General features: G+C 23.9%; 1 protein-coding gene across 3 annotated transcripts in view; it reads left to right on the top strand.

Annotated features, from left to right (window-relative positions):
• Positions 1-8200: 8200 nt before the first annotated feature.
• Positions 8201-13193, top strand: part of LOC145831346 (uncharacterized) — a 43573-nt gene continuing 38580 nt past the window's right edge. For 2 of the 3 annotated variants that reach the window (XM_082938572.1, XM_082938571.1), the window contains exon 1: positions 8201-8331. In XM_082938572.1, coding sequence (XP_082794698.1) covers positions 8325-8331 — 7 coding nt within the window. In that variant the 5' untranslated portion in view covers positions 8201-8324. Of the gene's footprint in view, positions 8332-8689; positions 8765-13193 lie in introns of those variants that run through there. The other variant, XM_082938574.1, reaches the window with a different exon arrangement.

Genomic DNA, 13193 nt, shown 5'->3' with positions numbered 1-13193 from the left:
TAAATAAATATATACAAACATAGGTTTAGTAAATATACTTTGATCTTAGGTACAAAAAGGCTAGATTTTCTCTAGTTTGTTTCACTAGTTATATTTCCAAATATAAGTAAAATATTTTTTCAATTGTATTTAACGATTAAAAACATACTCATTAGCTTGTTTTACAATTTTACTTGAATGTAAAAACAACAGCGTTTATTTATGAAACATTTGAACAAAAACTTGTAAAAGGTTTATCTAATACTGTTTTGGCTTTAATAACAGCAGACTTATAATATATTTCTAATCGAAATTATTTCAAGTTGTGTTTAAAATTTATAAAATATGATTTAACATAACTTAACACAGTTATAAGACAATAGTTTTTAAAGTTAATAGCAATTTTTAAAAAGCTTTAATTCAGGCTAATGTAAACACAAAAGTTTAAAAAAATCATTTATATTACGTTCGTTTAAAAATGTTTTTTGTATCTAAAACAACCATTTAGCTAGGTATAGTTTGTCATTGAAAACAAAAAAGAGTGTTGAAATTATCTAGTTTTATGGTGAATAACAGCTTTTACCATTGATTTTTAAAATGTAATTAAACTAAGCTTTTTGGTTTAAGATTTCCTTTACGTGTTAAAATTAACAAAAGTTTTAAGTCAGCTTTTGGCAAAAAAAAAAAACTAATTATAAGCTGTAATTTTTATAACAAATTTAATTATAATTAATCACCGAAAAAAGTTAAGTTTCTACTTTTTGCTTACTAATTTATCTAGTTAACGCATTAGCTGCAAATCTAATTGGCTAACATTTTTTTTTTTAAAGTTTTTAGTACAATTTTTTTCTTTATTTTTTGTACATTTAGCTAAGGTGGTTAGGGATAAGCGGATAGATATTCTTAATACAACTTATTTGCATAAAATTATGAATAAAAAAAATTCCAAAGTCTTACAACTGCAGTTGAACCTTTGTTAACTAAAACAATAAGTTTATAAGTCGAGTAAACTGTTTTTTGAATGTATTCTTTAAAAAGTAAACGATAAAAACAAATTATCATATACTTAGGTATATGCTTTATATTTATCTAAAATAATACAAAATATAAATAGTTTGTTATTTCAATATTCAGAGTTGTTTAATGGTACAAAAAATATGTACAAATCACATTGAATAAAGAAATAAATTAGAAAATCATTAACAGATGTAAATTAAAATACTAAAATAGTAAAACTTTACAATTCGCAAAATATATTGGCTAATTTTTAATTTTATATTATTGATAAAAATTCTCACTATTGGATTTTTAAAACATTTTAAAGTGTTTCCTATGAAAAATATTTTCATAAAACGTGCATAAGTATTGATTTTTTTGAAAATATAAGTTGCACATATGGAGACGTGCATTTTTATAAACCATTTTAAACTTTAAAGTAGTAATTTTATTACTCTAAATAAAGTAAAAATTAAAATAAACACACGAGAAACTAGCTTATACTAAGAATTAAATTAAATTCATGCAGTAATTAGTAACGACTTTATCCTTATTTTTTTGAGTGGTTTTACGTATTTAAAAATTCTACTTAATAACTCAAATAAATCTTTATACAACAGTTCTTGATACAAATATTTATATACCAAAGGTAGATGTTACTTACGTCATAGTTCGCAGTTCTAAGTTATTTCTATAAATATAGGGAGTAAATTTTAAAATAAAAATAAAAATTTAACGTGACTAATTCACTTATAATTCGATAAATAATCATGTGCTTGGCTTATATTGTATAGTTTATTTATAATATATATTTGACTTTTATTTTTACACTACATTTAATAGCCCACCTGCTAAAATTAACAAAATATCAAAATATTAAACTAATTTTTAACCGTATTAGCAGTATAACGAACCTGTTAGCAAAAGTTAATAAAAAGATATAAAGTTGTATTGTTATAGAATAAATAAAGCAACAAATTTTAATTAAGTATATAGTTTTATCATACTTTAATAATTACAGCAACAGTTTTAAAATATTACGGCTTCTTTGCGCATCAAAACTATCATAAGTTGTGTACATATAAGTAATTTTACTTTAGATTTTATTAAATTATATTTATTTGGCTTATTTAAAAACTTACTTATAAAATTTGTTGACTAATAATACTTTTGAAAATTATCAATGAAATAGTTTAAACTAGAATTACTTTTAAACAGACTTTTAAGTAAAATGTGTAGTTATTAACCTATACATATAGTGCTGTAAATAATAAAGCTTACTGATAAAATAAAGCTTCAGCATTAACTTATCAATATACAGACGAGAAAATAATCAGCAAAAAGTTTCGAACGTAAACATTAAAATTTGTTTAGAACGTTTATAATCCCTTAAGGCGGTTTTTGATGCTAACATTAAACAGATTTTGAACACTAACCAGACTTTATATGTACAAAGTTTATTTTCTTTTTGTTTTTATTTTTTTGTGCTCTGTTAAGTCTGTTTAAAATAAGAAAAAATCAAATTAATTTGTTTTATTTAATGTTGTGTATGCTTATATTTTCAAAATGTAAAAACTTCTACGCGATGAAACTTTTAAATAAAAATAAAAGTAACTTTTTTCTAAAGTATGTGTATACAAACTTTTTCAAAATTTAACAAATGACAAATTGGGTCTTACTTTTATTTTTAAAAGTTTTTGTTCAGTTAGAAAAAACAAAGTAAAGGTTTTTCAATTAATTAATTTTCAAATGCGCATAAATGTTTAAAGGTAATATTTTTATACCAAAATTTTAAAAACACCTAAATGTTTTGAAAAATCTTTAGAAATTGTTTAAAATTACAAGACTATTTCATTTAATGCTTAAAGTTGTTCTTTTTTTAAAACCTTCCTTCATAGTTTTTTTTTTAAAGATTTTCAATTCATCATATTGGTTGTAAAATTTATTTATAAAGCTATGATATGTCAAAAAATAATTTATAAGTACTTGTGTATGTCAATTAAATATTAAGTTCAGTCAGGCCAAAATATTTTTATATGAATTGTGATAATGACTTAAAGTACTTAAATCTATCAAACAATTATGAATATTTGTGTTTATTTTTTTTTAATTTCACCGTAGTTAATTATAATTTTATGTCGTAACAACCAAACGTACAAAATACAACACATAGCTTTGAATTGCATTCACTAAATTTATACATAAAAAAACGTTTTTTTTTTTCAAAAAATTTTAACAAGGAAACACATTGACAAGAATGATTTATTAAAAAAACGTTTAAAGTAATTTTTTTGTAAACGTTAATAAAGTTTCAACTACCTTTAGTGTAACTTATTATATTTTACTTTTTACATAAATGTTCAACAACAGCATTTTTAACAATACTTTCTTAATAAAAATAAACTAGCTGTACCGAATTTATTCATTTAAGATAAAGTAATGTTAATCGTTTTCAAAAAAATGGGTATGTTTAGTATATGCTTAGTAATAGTGTTTTTCAATTAATTAAGAAACAAGACTCTAAATTGTTAGAAAGTTTAAAAGAATACAAAATAAAGTTTTTGGTTTTTTTCATGAGTTTAATAAAGGTAACATTTATGTTTAACATTAGTTTAACATTTAGTTTAATAAAGTTAAATAAACTTATACAGTTTAGAATATTTTTAAATGACTATAACAAGCTTAAAGGAGTTTTTAATCTGTAAAAACATGAACAAGCGTATTAATATAATTTAGAATCGTACAACACTTAAAAAACAATTTTATAAAAAGTATATAAATATAAAGTTTATACTTAACAAAAATACTTTCACACTTTAAAACATTTCGAGTTAATTTTCCACATTGAAAAAAGCGAAATACATTAACAACAATGTAGTACGTTGTAAAAGTTTTCAATAAATTATTCATGCTTGCACAAAACCCGATAAACTTATAAATATTTTATCTTCTTGTAATGTTTGTTTAACCATATGACAATCTCCATGCCTTGTTTGAATAGGCTTTTCAACAAATTAATTAAAATCTTAAGGTAAACTTTTTTTTTTATAATAAAAGCCTGTATTTTGATAAAGCAACTTTTAAAATAAGAATGGTTATTATTAAAATGAGCTTAAATTACAATAAGTAACTTAAATATATGTTTCAAACATAAAGTTGTTCAAAGAACTATTTAACAAGCTTTTAAACATTTTAATTTATGTTCATAGCTTTAACTAAAAGCATTTTTATTAAAAAAAAATAGTGTTTATAAAATATTTCTAACAGATGATGTTTTATGTGGAAAAAAAAGTTTTAAAACACTTTAAAATTGTTTGTTAAAACATATAATTTTTACAAAAATTTGTTCAAGCAAGCTTTTAAGCAAAAAAATAAAACTAATTCCTTAACTTTAAAATAAATTAATATAGAAAGTACTACTTTTAACTCATTTTAGGTGTAAGGTTTTGTAAACATAAATTTCAAACATTGAACCAATTTTAAAGGGGTTTTTACAAGTATTTCAATAGATTGACTGACTTTTTGCGTTAAAAGGTTTATTTTTATAATTTCAGAAACTAAACTAGTTTTATACGTATGTTTTAATGTAGTTTTTAAAAAACTGACAGACTTTAAACAAATGTGTTTAATAAGCTTGCAAAAAAAAAAAATAGTTAAAAGATTTGTAGAAAAAGCTTTATAACAGACAAAATTAATGTGAATATTAGCCAGTATTTATTTCTTCTTATAACTATCTAATATTGTTTTATAACAAATCTTCTTCAAACTAATAACAGTTAATCTTATTAACTAAATGAAAATATTGTTTTTAAATAGGTTTGTGAATCAATATGTTTGTGTAGTTAATAAATTCTCAGTTAATAAAAACATTTTTAAATAAATATGTTAAACTTTTATAATTTTCACACTTATTCAAATGTTTTAGGATTGTTTAAAAAATATAAAGAACATATATTTTTTTTAAGTAGTAATCTTTTTATCAAAAACTTTAAAAAAATTAACAAAGAACTGTAAGCTAAAACATTCTTAAACTTACTGTACTAAAGTTACAAGCACTTAACTTTTTTTTGTAGTGTTTGTTCAATATTTACGAATATCTTTCTATACTAAGCTTAAATAAACATTCTATACAAATATGAAATACAACTTATTATCAAACTTGAATATTATACTGATTTATTGTTGTTATGTTTAAAATTTATTAATTTTTATCCTTTTAGTACACGTAAACTATAACTATTATAACTAGTACTAAACTTTTTGAGTAGAAAGTAATGTTTTAGAAATATTTAATACCCTTGACAATTAAAACTTTTCTAATATACAATACACAACTCTTAGTTGATATTAAAGCACGTATAAATATTACTATTAATTATTATCACTAAAAAAAGTGTTCATCGATACACTTTAACTTACTATAAAACATTAAAAAAGTTATTTTCAAACCTAATTATTGCAAACTTTATCGAAATATTTTTTTCATATTGAAATTATCTAACTTATCAGTTACATACTAAACACTTTAAAATGTTGAAAAATTTAAAGGTTAGTTCATATTTATGTTTAATGTTTGTTCAAGTTATTAGGCAAGCTTTATTGAATACTAAATAAATAAACTCTAAAATCTATACCTTAATGTCAAACTATTTAACCTTTTCTTTTTTTTTTGTTTATGCTTATAGTCTGAAATATTTAATATTTTTTAAATTCTGTGACTATCATAAAAACTAATACTGTTATCGCTTTTATGAATTAAAATGTTTTGAAATAAGATTTTCTATATTAAACTTTAAAATATTATTGTATAATTGTTTCAAAACTAATACTTAAACTATATCTACTTATTTTTTTAAATCAAAGCAACTAACTTATAGTTAAGAGAAAAACAATAAAGCCTTTTATCCGAAATAATTCGTAAAAACTTCAAAACTTGACAGGTTTTAAATAATATTTAGTATTAGGCTTATGAATGTTAAGATAAAAACAAAGGAATTGAAAAATATTTGTCAAAAGTTTTAAAGCTAAACAATCAATTAATCAAATATGTTTTTAGTAAGCATAATACTTTTAGCGTATTTAAAACTCCTAATGATTTCAATATCGTCTATGAAAAAATACGGGATTAAAGTTTCTAGTAAAGTATAACATTTTGTTTAACAACCTAAGTTCGGTTTAAAATTTTCAAAACTATATGAATAGTATTATTCATATAAAAGTTTTACTTTTTATTTTTCACAGAATCAAAATTATCTGAGCTTGCAGGCAATTAAACGGTCAATAAAGTTTACAACCAAGTATAAAATTACGAAGAAAGTAATAAATTTAACAACCAAAAAGTTATTTAACTTCACAAGAAAGCGGCAAAAAAATTACAAAAAAGAAAGCTTAAATAACTTAGTTAAGAAATTCGGTCAAGGCTCAGTGACCACGAAAGACATAAGAAAAGCTGTAAAAACTTGCGAAAGGCGAAAAAGGGCAATTTCGCCCAAAAATAAGCTGCAACGTATTTCGATTCCGACACGGTCCAGTGAACACGAAAATTTGTAATGTAAATCTGCGCCGTAAAGCTAAATCGAAAATTGTTTACAATAATGTTCGCGGATTTTACGCTTGGATGATCGCGAAAAGTGTTTATAAAATTATTTCTAACCTTTTTCTGACACGTTTTAGCGATTGTAATACATCACAGTTAATTTATTTTTTAGTTTATTCATTTTGTGTTTATTCTGCTCAATTAGGCGTAAAATTTTGTTCGCACATCGATTCAAATTAAAGTCGTAATACTTTAAAAACTTCATCAAACTTTAACGTAACGACTTTAATCATTTATAGTCCTACACCTACATCTTCGTCAAAAACCTATTTAAAAATTGTTTATGGTAAAATTTGTGTTTTCCTAAATAGCGTAAAAATGCATGGATGATTAATGAAAAATAACATTAATTTCTACATTCAAAAACTTTAATGACGATAAAAAAAACAAAATATGCTTATGACCTAATAAAAAATCTTGCTTGTTTGATTAAAAGAACTTTTTTGGATATCGTGGTTTTTTTTTATTGTGCAAAATATAAAAAACCTTACATTGCAGTATAAAATTGTGACTAAGTAGCAACATCGACATAAATCAGTTTAATTTTAAATTTAATTTTTTTTTTAAGAGTGACTATTACTTAGTAGTTGATTAAAATTTCAATTAAACGAGATATTTTTTTAAAACTATTTTACAAAATACACTCTAAATAAAATAAAATCTACAAAGTTTATTAAACGAGTTTCGAAAAATTTAACAAGCTAATCACGAAAAAACGACGTTTCATAACAAAAACAAACAAGTTTCGATCCAAAAAAAGCTGCCAATTAAACTTTCTATGTTACGTCACAATCAGATGCGTCGTCAATTAGCGTCGTCATGGAAACAGTTGCTACGGAAATTCGCAAAAAAAGTTAATTAGCAACGAATGGCTGGAAACTGCAGCGAGAATTTTACGGAAAGTCTGTTCGAATTAAAAGTTTTCGAAAAAAAAAAGTTTGTTAACTTCTGCTGAATTATTGATTGTTTTTCGCGAAAACTTTTCGCAAAGCTGCTGGGTTTGTGTTAATTTTTTGCGAATTTTCTCAACACAAAACTTTTATGTTGAGTGTTCGAAAATTTAAGTGGCTCTCAGTAGGTTAAAGGCCGTGAGAAACGTGAAAAAAACAGCAAAAAAGGTCAAACTTTTTTTTTTTGAACTTTTAGAAACTTAGCTTAAAGTTAAAATTCAAATACTTTAGATTGCAAATATTTTTGTAAAAGTTAATGTACAGAAAACAGCGGTAAAAAAATTCAAACGGCATGTTCAAATCCACACTTTTTTATATAATACTTAAAAACCCACTAAGAAAAACTCGCAAGCGAGAATTCCACGTGCTGCGAAATATAAAAAAATAAATGCAATAAAATCCAGTCACCACATTCAACAACTTAAACGCGACTTGAACAAAAAAGCGCCAAAATTCAAAAAGCACAACCACCGAAATTGCAAAGCGCGCGCGAAGCTTTGTGCGATCTAGAAAGAACAGAACTCATTGCATGGTGGCGCGCCAGTGTGCGTTCGAAATTGCTCGCCTCTTACGTCGGTGACAACCTTCTGCTGCTCGTACTTTTGCTCGCGTTATTGGAAAGAAAGCAGCTTTTCGCTCTCTTTTATACTGGCGCGGCGGTTTTTCTTTTTGCTTTTGCAACCAAACAGAAAAGAACGGTCTTCTTTTTTTTGTTCATTTTATTTTCAACCAGAAGGCAATACAGAAACGTAGTGCTATATCTTTTATTTAGGCGCGGAACTACTACAAACCGAACTACTACTATGGCAGGTAAGAAAGTTTTTTTTGAACTTAGTCGCGTCGCAGTTTTTTTTTTTCGATGAAAAGATTTTCAGTTTCGCATTGAAGTACTGTGTGTGTGAAAAACTTGCTTCTTTTTGCTTTTTTGTTCAAAGTTTTCATTTTTGAATAGAGTTTTACCGCGTTTTCGTGTGGTGCACATATTTATGTGCGTGGTAGAAGTGTGTGGAATATTTGAAATGGAAAAGAGACAAGCTTTGAGCCGGTTCGCGTGTGGCAAGGTCTGCAAGTCAATCAAGTTTTGAAATAGGTGATTTTTGTTTGTGTGATTTGCGAGCAGTTGCTTTTTTGCGTGGAAATTTTCTGTCTGGTTAATTTGCAGCTTGTTAGGACTTTGAAGCGAATTTTCTCGAAGCTTGAACTTTCGATTTTCGTAGCGTTTTCGTAACAACGAAATAAAATGGTAAGTTTTTTTCGTAATTTCGTAGGCTTTAATGCTTGAATTATTTTGTTTTATGGGATGAACTAAATAGTAATAATAATTTTAAATTTTATTTGAGTAAATCTAAATCCCTTTTTTGTTGTATTATTTTGCTGAGTAAGTTATAATTTTAGTGGTTGTAACTTAGAATAATGTTAAGTTGTTTTTCGTAAGTTGTCTATTATAGTTATTGATAATTTTTATTCATTTTTTGTAAAATTTGAGTTTTTGTTGTTTAAAACTTTGCTATTTTGTAAATTTAGGTTATAAAAGCATCAACAGTGTTTCCAATCAAAATTTTTCATTTTTCAAATTAGTTTTCTTAAACATTATTTAAAAGAATTGTCTTTATAATTGATTTGGAAAGATCTTGTTATATAATATTTACTAGTTTGAAAGTTTGTACATAGGTTATAAAAATACAACAATGTTTTTAAACTTAAAGTTTTAAGTTTATTTTTTAGTTATGGTTATCTTAAACTGTTTAAAAATTATTTTTAAAATATGGTTATTGTATGAATGGTTAAGTAAATTACCATCTTAATATCAAGGTAATTATCTTTTTCAATACAACAAAACTTATTTAGAACTTAAAAGTAATATATTTTTAATTAATAATAATGTTTATATTTAAACAACTACTGACTAGACAAAATTGCTCTGAAAATCATCTCTGTCTAAGCCTCTAGATTTTACGATAATATTGTTTATTTAGCAGTGCTTTAAGCTTTAATGTTTAAAACTTATTTCAAAAATAATGTGAACATATTATTCTTAAATTCTTAAAGTTGATATAAAATTTTCATTAAGTATTGTACAGAATATTAATATAAATTACTTAAGAAAAAAAATTGCTTTATTTTATGTAAATTTATTTATAACATAAGAAAAACAGTTTTCTCAATAAAAAATATTATGTCTTTCCAAAACGTAAAAAAAAATGTTACATAATTTTAGTATCAGTTTAAGTTATGCATTATAAATAACGATTGTTAAGTATTAAAAAGTACAAAAAATATTAAACAAATTAAGCTGCTAAAAAAACAATAAGAACAAAAAATGAACAGTTAGTTTTAGTTGGCACAACAAGTAAACATAATATATCGAGTTATGATGAAAATGTTTATCTTTGAATAATTCATGGCTAGACTGCAACGGAAGTTGCATGCGTTTTGTTGCCATCACAACATCACAAGCTGATGACATCCGACCATAATGGCTTATTTTCACTACTGGTCCATCAAAAGTCCCTGTATATTACATTTTAGACTACCTTTAGGGAATTAAAGTTTACATAAGTTTTCAAGTACATATAAAACACATTGAACTATGTTTGTTTCCATAACAAGTGAGGAAAACAGTTTTCTTTTTTTTAAATAAGCAAAGTTAAGGGTTAGTATAAAATCTAAATGATTATAGGCAAAAATGCTTTGATTTTACAAAAATAACTGGATAATATAGAAATTATTCAGTTTACAATTTAAAAAATTTTTGATTTACATGAAAAGAAATTACGAAATAAGTATAAGATCTGTTTTTGTAAAATATTATTCTCATTTACTTTTTAAATTGTGTTATAGCTAACAGAAAATATTAAGCCATGGTTTAAAAAAACAAAAACAACGTTTAATGATAAAATTTTTAACTTAGATCATGTTACAAATCACAACAGGTTAACAAAATTATGCCTAATATCAATAAGCAACATACTTACAATAAGCACTTCTTATGTTTTTAAATGCTCAGCACTGCAGACCGCAAACCGCCATTAAATTAAAGCCATCGAAGTTCACCAAGGTTCGGCATTCAACTATTTGAACTCATTTCAATGATCAGGGCTGCACGATCTTGAAATACATCAATCTCAACGTAGCTACCGAAATGCTATCAAAAGTTCATCTCACGTTCAACTGATTGCTTATAATGTTGTTTATTTTATCCAATTATTTCATTATAGCCATCAGATAAAAAAAAAACGTTAGGCTATAAATACATATTTAATAACTTAATTCAACAGCATACACGTTTTTAATCTACAAATTTCGTAGAAATTGATCATGAGTAATACTAATGAGTTTTAAGTTAAATTAGCATCATGAGATTTTTTAACATGATGTTTTGATATCAATATTTTTGTTATCTCAGATAACAAATGTTTGATCATAGTATTCAGTTTACTATGGTTATATTTAAACTTTCTTGACTTATAAAATGTTGTTATCTTACTAAAATACCTCTACATAACAGCGAATAAAAAACAGCAACTTTTATATTTATATACAAAGCTATATTTACAAGTCTCATGGAAAGTATAAGATGCCTGAATTAAAAGCGTAATACTTTCGTTTCAAATTATATTGATATAAAATTTTAAACGCTATATTATATACTTTAGGTGTTATAATAACTTCTTTTGTTTAGTAAAACGTGTGCTCAAAGCTCACTAATGACAACGCTTATATTAAAATCATAATTTGACCGAGACTTTAGCCAAAGCAAAAATGTCCTTCGTGAATATTCGTTATGGATACCATTTTTTAAAGTCCAGAAAGTTTACTAGATTTTAAAACCATTGATAAATGTTCATTCAAACTTGTTGAAATGTCTGAAGTACCTTGAGTTTATACTAAATTATTAGCGCATTATCTAGCTTGTTAAAATGGTTCCTGTTTATTTATTTATTTTAATTAAAAAGGATGTTAATTAGTGTCTTTTGGGCCATGATTTAGTAAATGTTTTAAAATTTTAAGACTTTTGATATTTAAAAGATCAACTCAATCTATGCACTATTTGAGTAGAAATTAAGCTATGATATACAGTAGACCTGATTTTAATAAGTTATAATTTCATTGCCAACAGTTAAATAAATAAAAGATTTGAAAAATAAATTTGCTTCATGATCCGTTATTTTTCTTAAGTAAGCAAAGTAAATAATACAACAAAAAATAATTGAATGAATTTAAAATTTTGAACAGTCAATTTATTGTTAATAACTCCAAATTAGAATCTTGTGTTTTCAATTTAATTCATAAAATGGTGTTATTTATCAGATTAAAAAAAATCTCTTATACTAATAAAAATAATTGTAAAATCTGATTTGAAAAAAAACAAATGTTTTATATTTAAGCACCTAGTTAATAAATTCTGAAATCTTATTATCTAAAAGGAACTTGTCAAATTCAAACAACAATGCCCAAAGCATTTTTAAAATGTAAGTATGTCTTAATGTTTATTAATACTTGTTAATACTATTTACAGTGTGGCCACTTTGTCTAGAAAAAACCTGAAATTAGAAATTTTAGGCAAAATAATTATTGAAAAACCTGAAAGTTTGAACAATTTTTGTAAATGAAATAATGAGAGTAACATAAGATAAAGAGTATTAATTGAAAAATAGATTATTAATTAATAATTAATTGTTTAATAATTAAATAAAAAAAAAACATATTATATACAACAAAAAAGTTTTAAGAGTATAGTTAATTAAAACATGTTTAAAGTGGCATTAAATTGTCAGTTGCTTTTAAATATTAATTTTTAGACTTTAAGTTTAGTTATCTACTAAAAAATTCAATAAAAAAACTTTTACTTTTAAAAAACTGGAATAATTTTCAAGGGCCACCCTGTAACTATAAATTTTTTTCAAAGAATGTAGATTGTAAATAGTTTTAAAATATAAACATTATTAAAATAATAACTTTTCTCAATAACAAAAATTGTTATTTTCTCCTATAAATATTTGGTACTAGCAATAATAATAGAGTTTATTTATTACGAAATTAAGGCATAAAGTTTACTACAATGTAAAACACTTTAATAAAAATTTTACTTGAGTTTTTTTTTACAATGATTTGGTTAATTATTTTAGTATAAATAATGTTTGTATTTATTGTTTGTGATTGAAATTTAACTTGGTTATTTATATATCTATACTTGTTTAGCTTATTAATGTTTTGCTCTTAAGCAACCTTATACTAAAAAGTAAAATAGAAACAACTAACATAAATAAACTTGTTTTATTAAATGAACTCATATATTTAGTTAATAATAATTTTTGCTTTTTTTAATATTACAAGCTAATTAATTCAAATAAATATATAAATAAAATTTTTTAACAAATCAGCTAGCAACTGTGACATGTTTATAATAATTAGTTTGAATATGATTTTTTATGACCTTTCTATTTACTCAATTGCTTGTTTAAGAATGTCTTTAAATTATAGTAGTATAATTCGTAAAAAAAAAGTTCAATCCTGTTTAGTTGCATAATATTTGCTCTTTGTGCTTATTTAATTTGTGATATACAAACTACAATGATTTTACAAAATAGCTTGAAGATTTAATTTCATAATTAAATTTAAAGATTATCTTTTAACATAAGATGCAATGTAAATAGTGCTTTTAAAAGTTT

This window comes from Thalia democratica, chromosome 3 (assembly GCF_965202585.1).
Source record: "Thalia democratica chromosome 3, ktThaDemo2.hap1.1, whole genome shotgun sequence".
NCBI classification, from domain to species: domain Eukaryota; kingdom Metazoa; phylum Chordata; class Thaliacea; order Salpida; family Salpidae; genus Thalia; species Thalia democratica.
The sequence above is the reverse complement of the archived record's forward strand: the minus strand, read 5'-3'. Positions and strand labels throughout refer to the sequence as shown.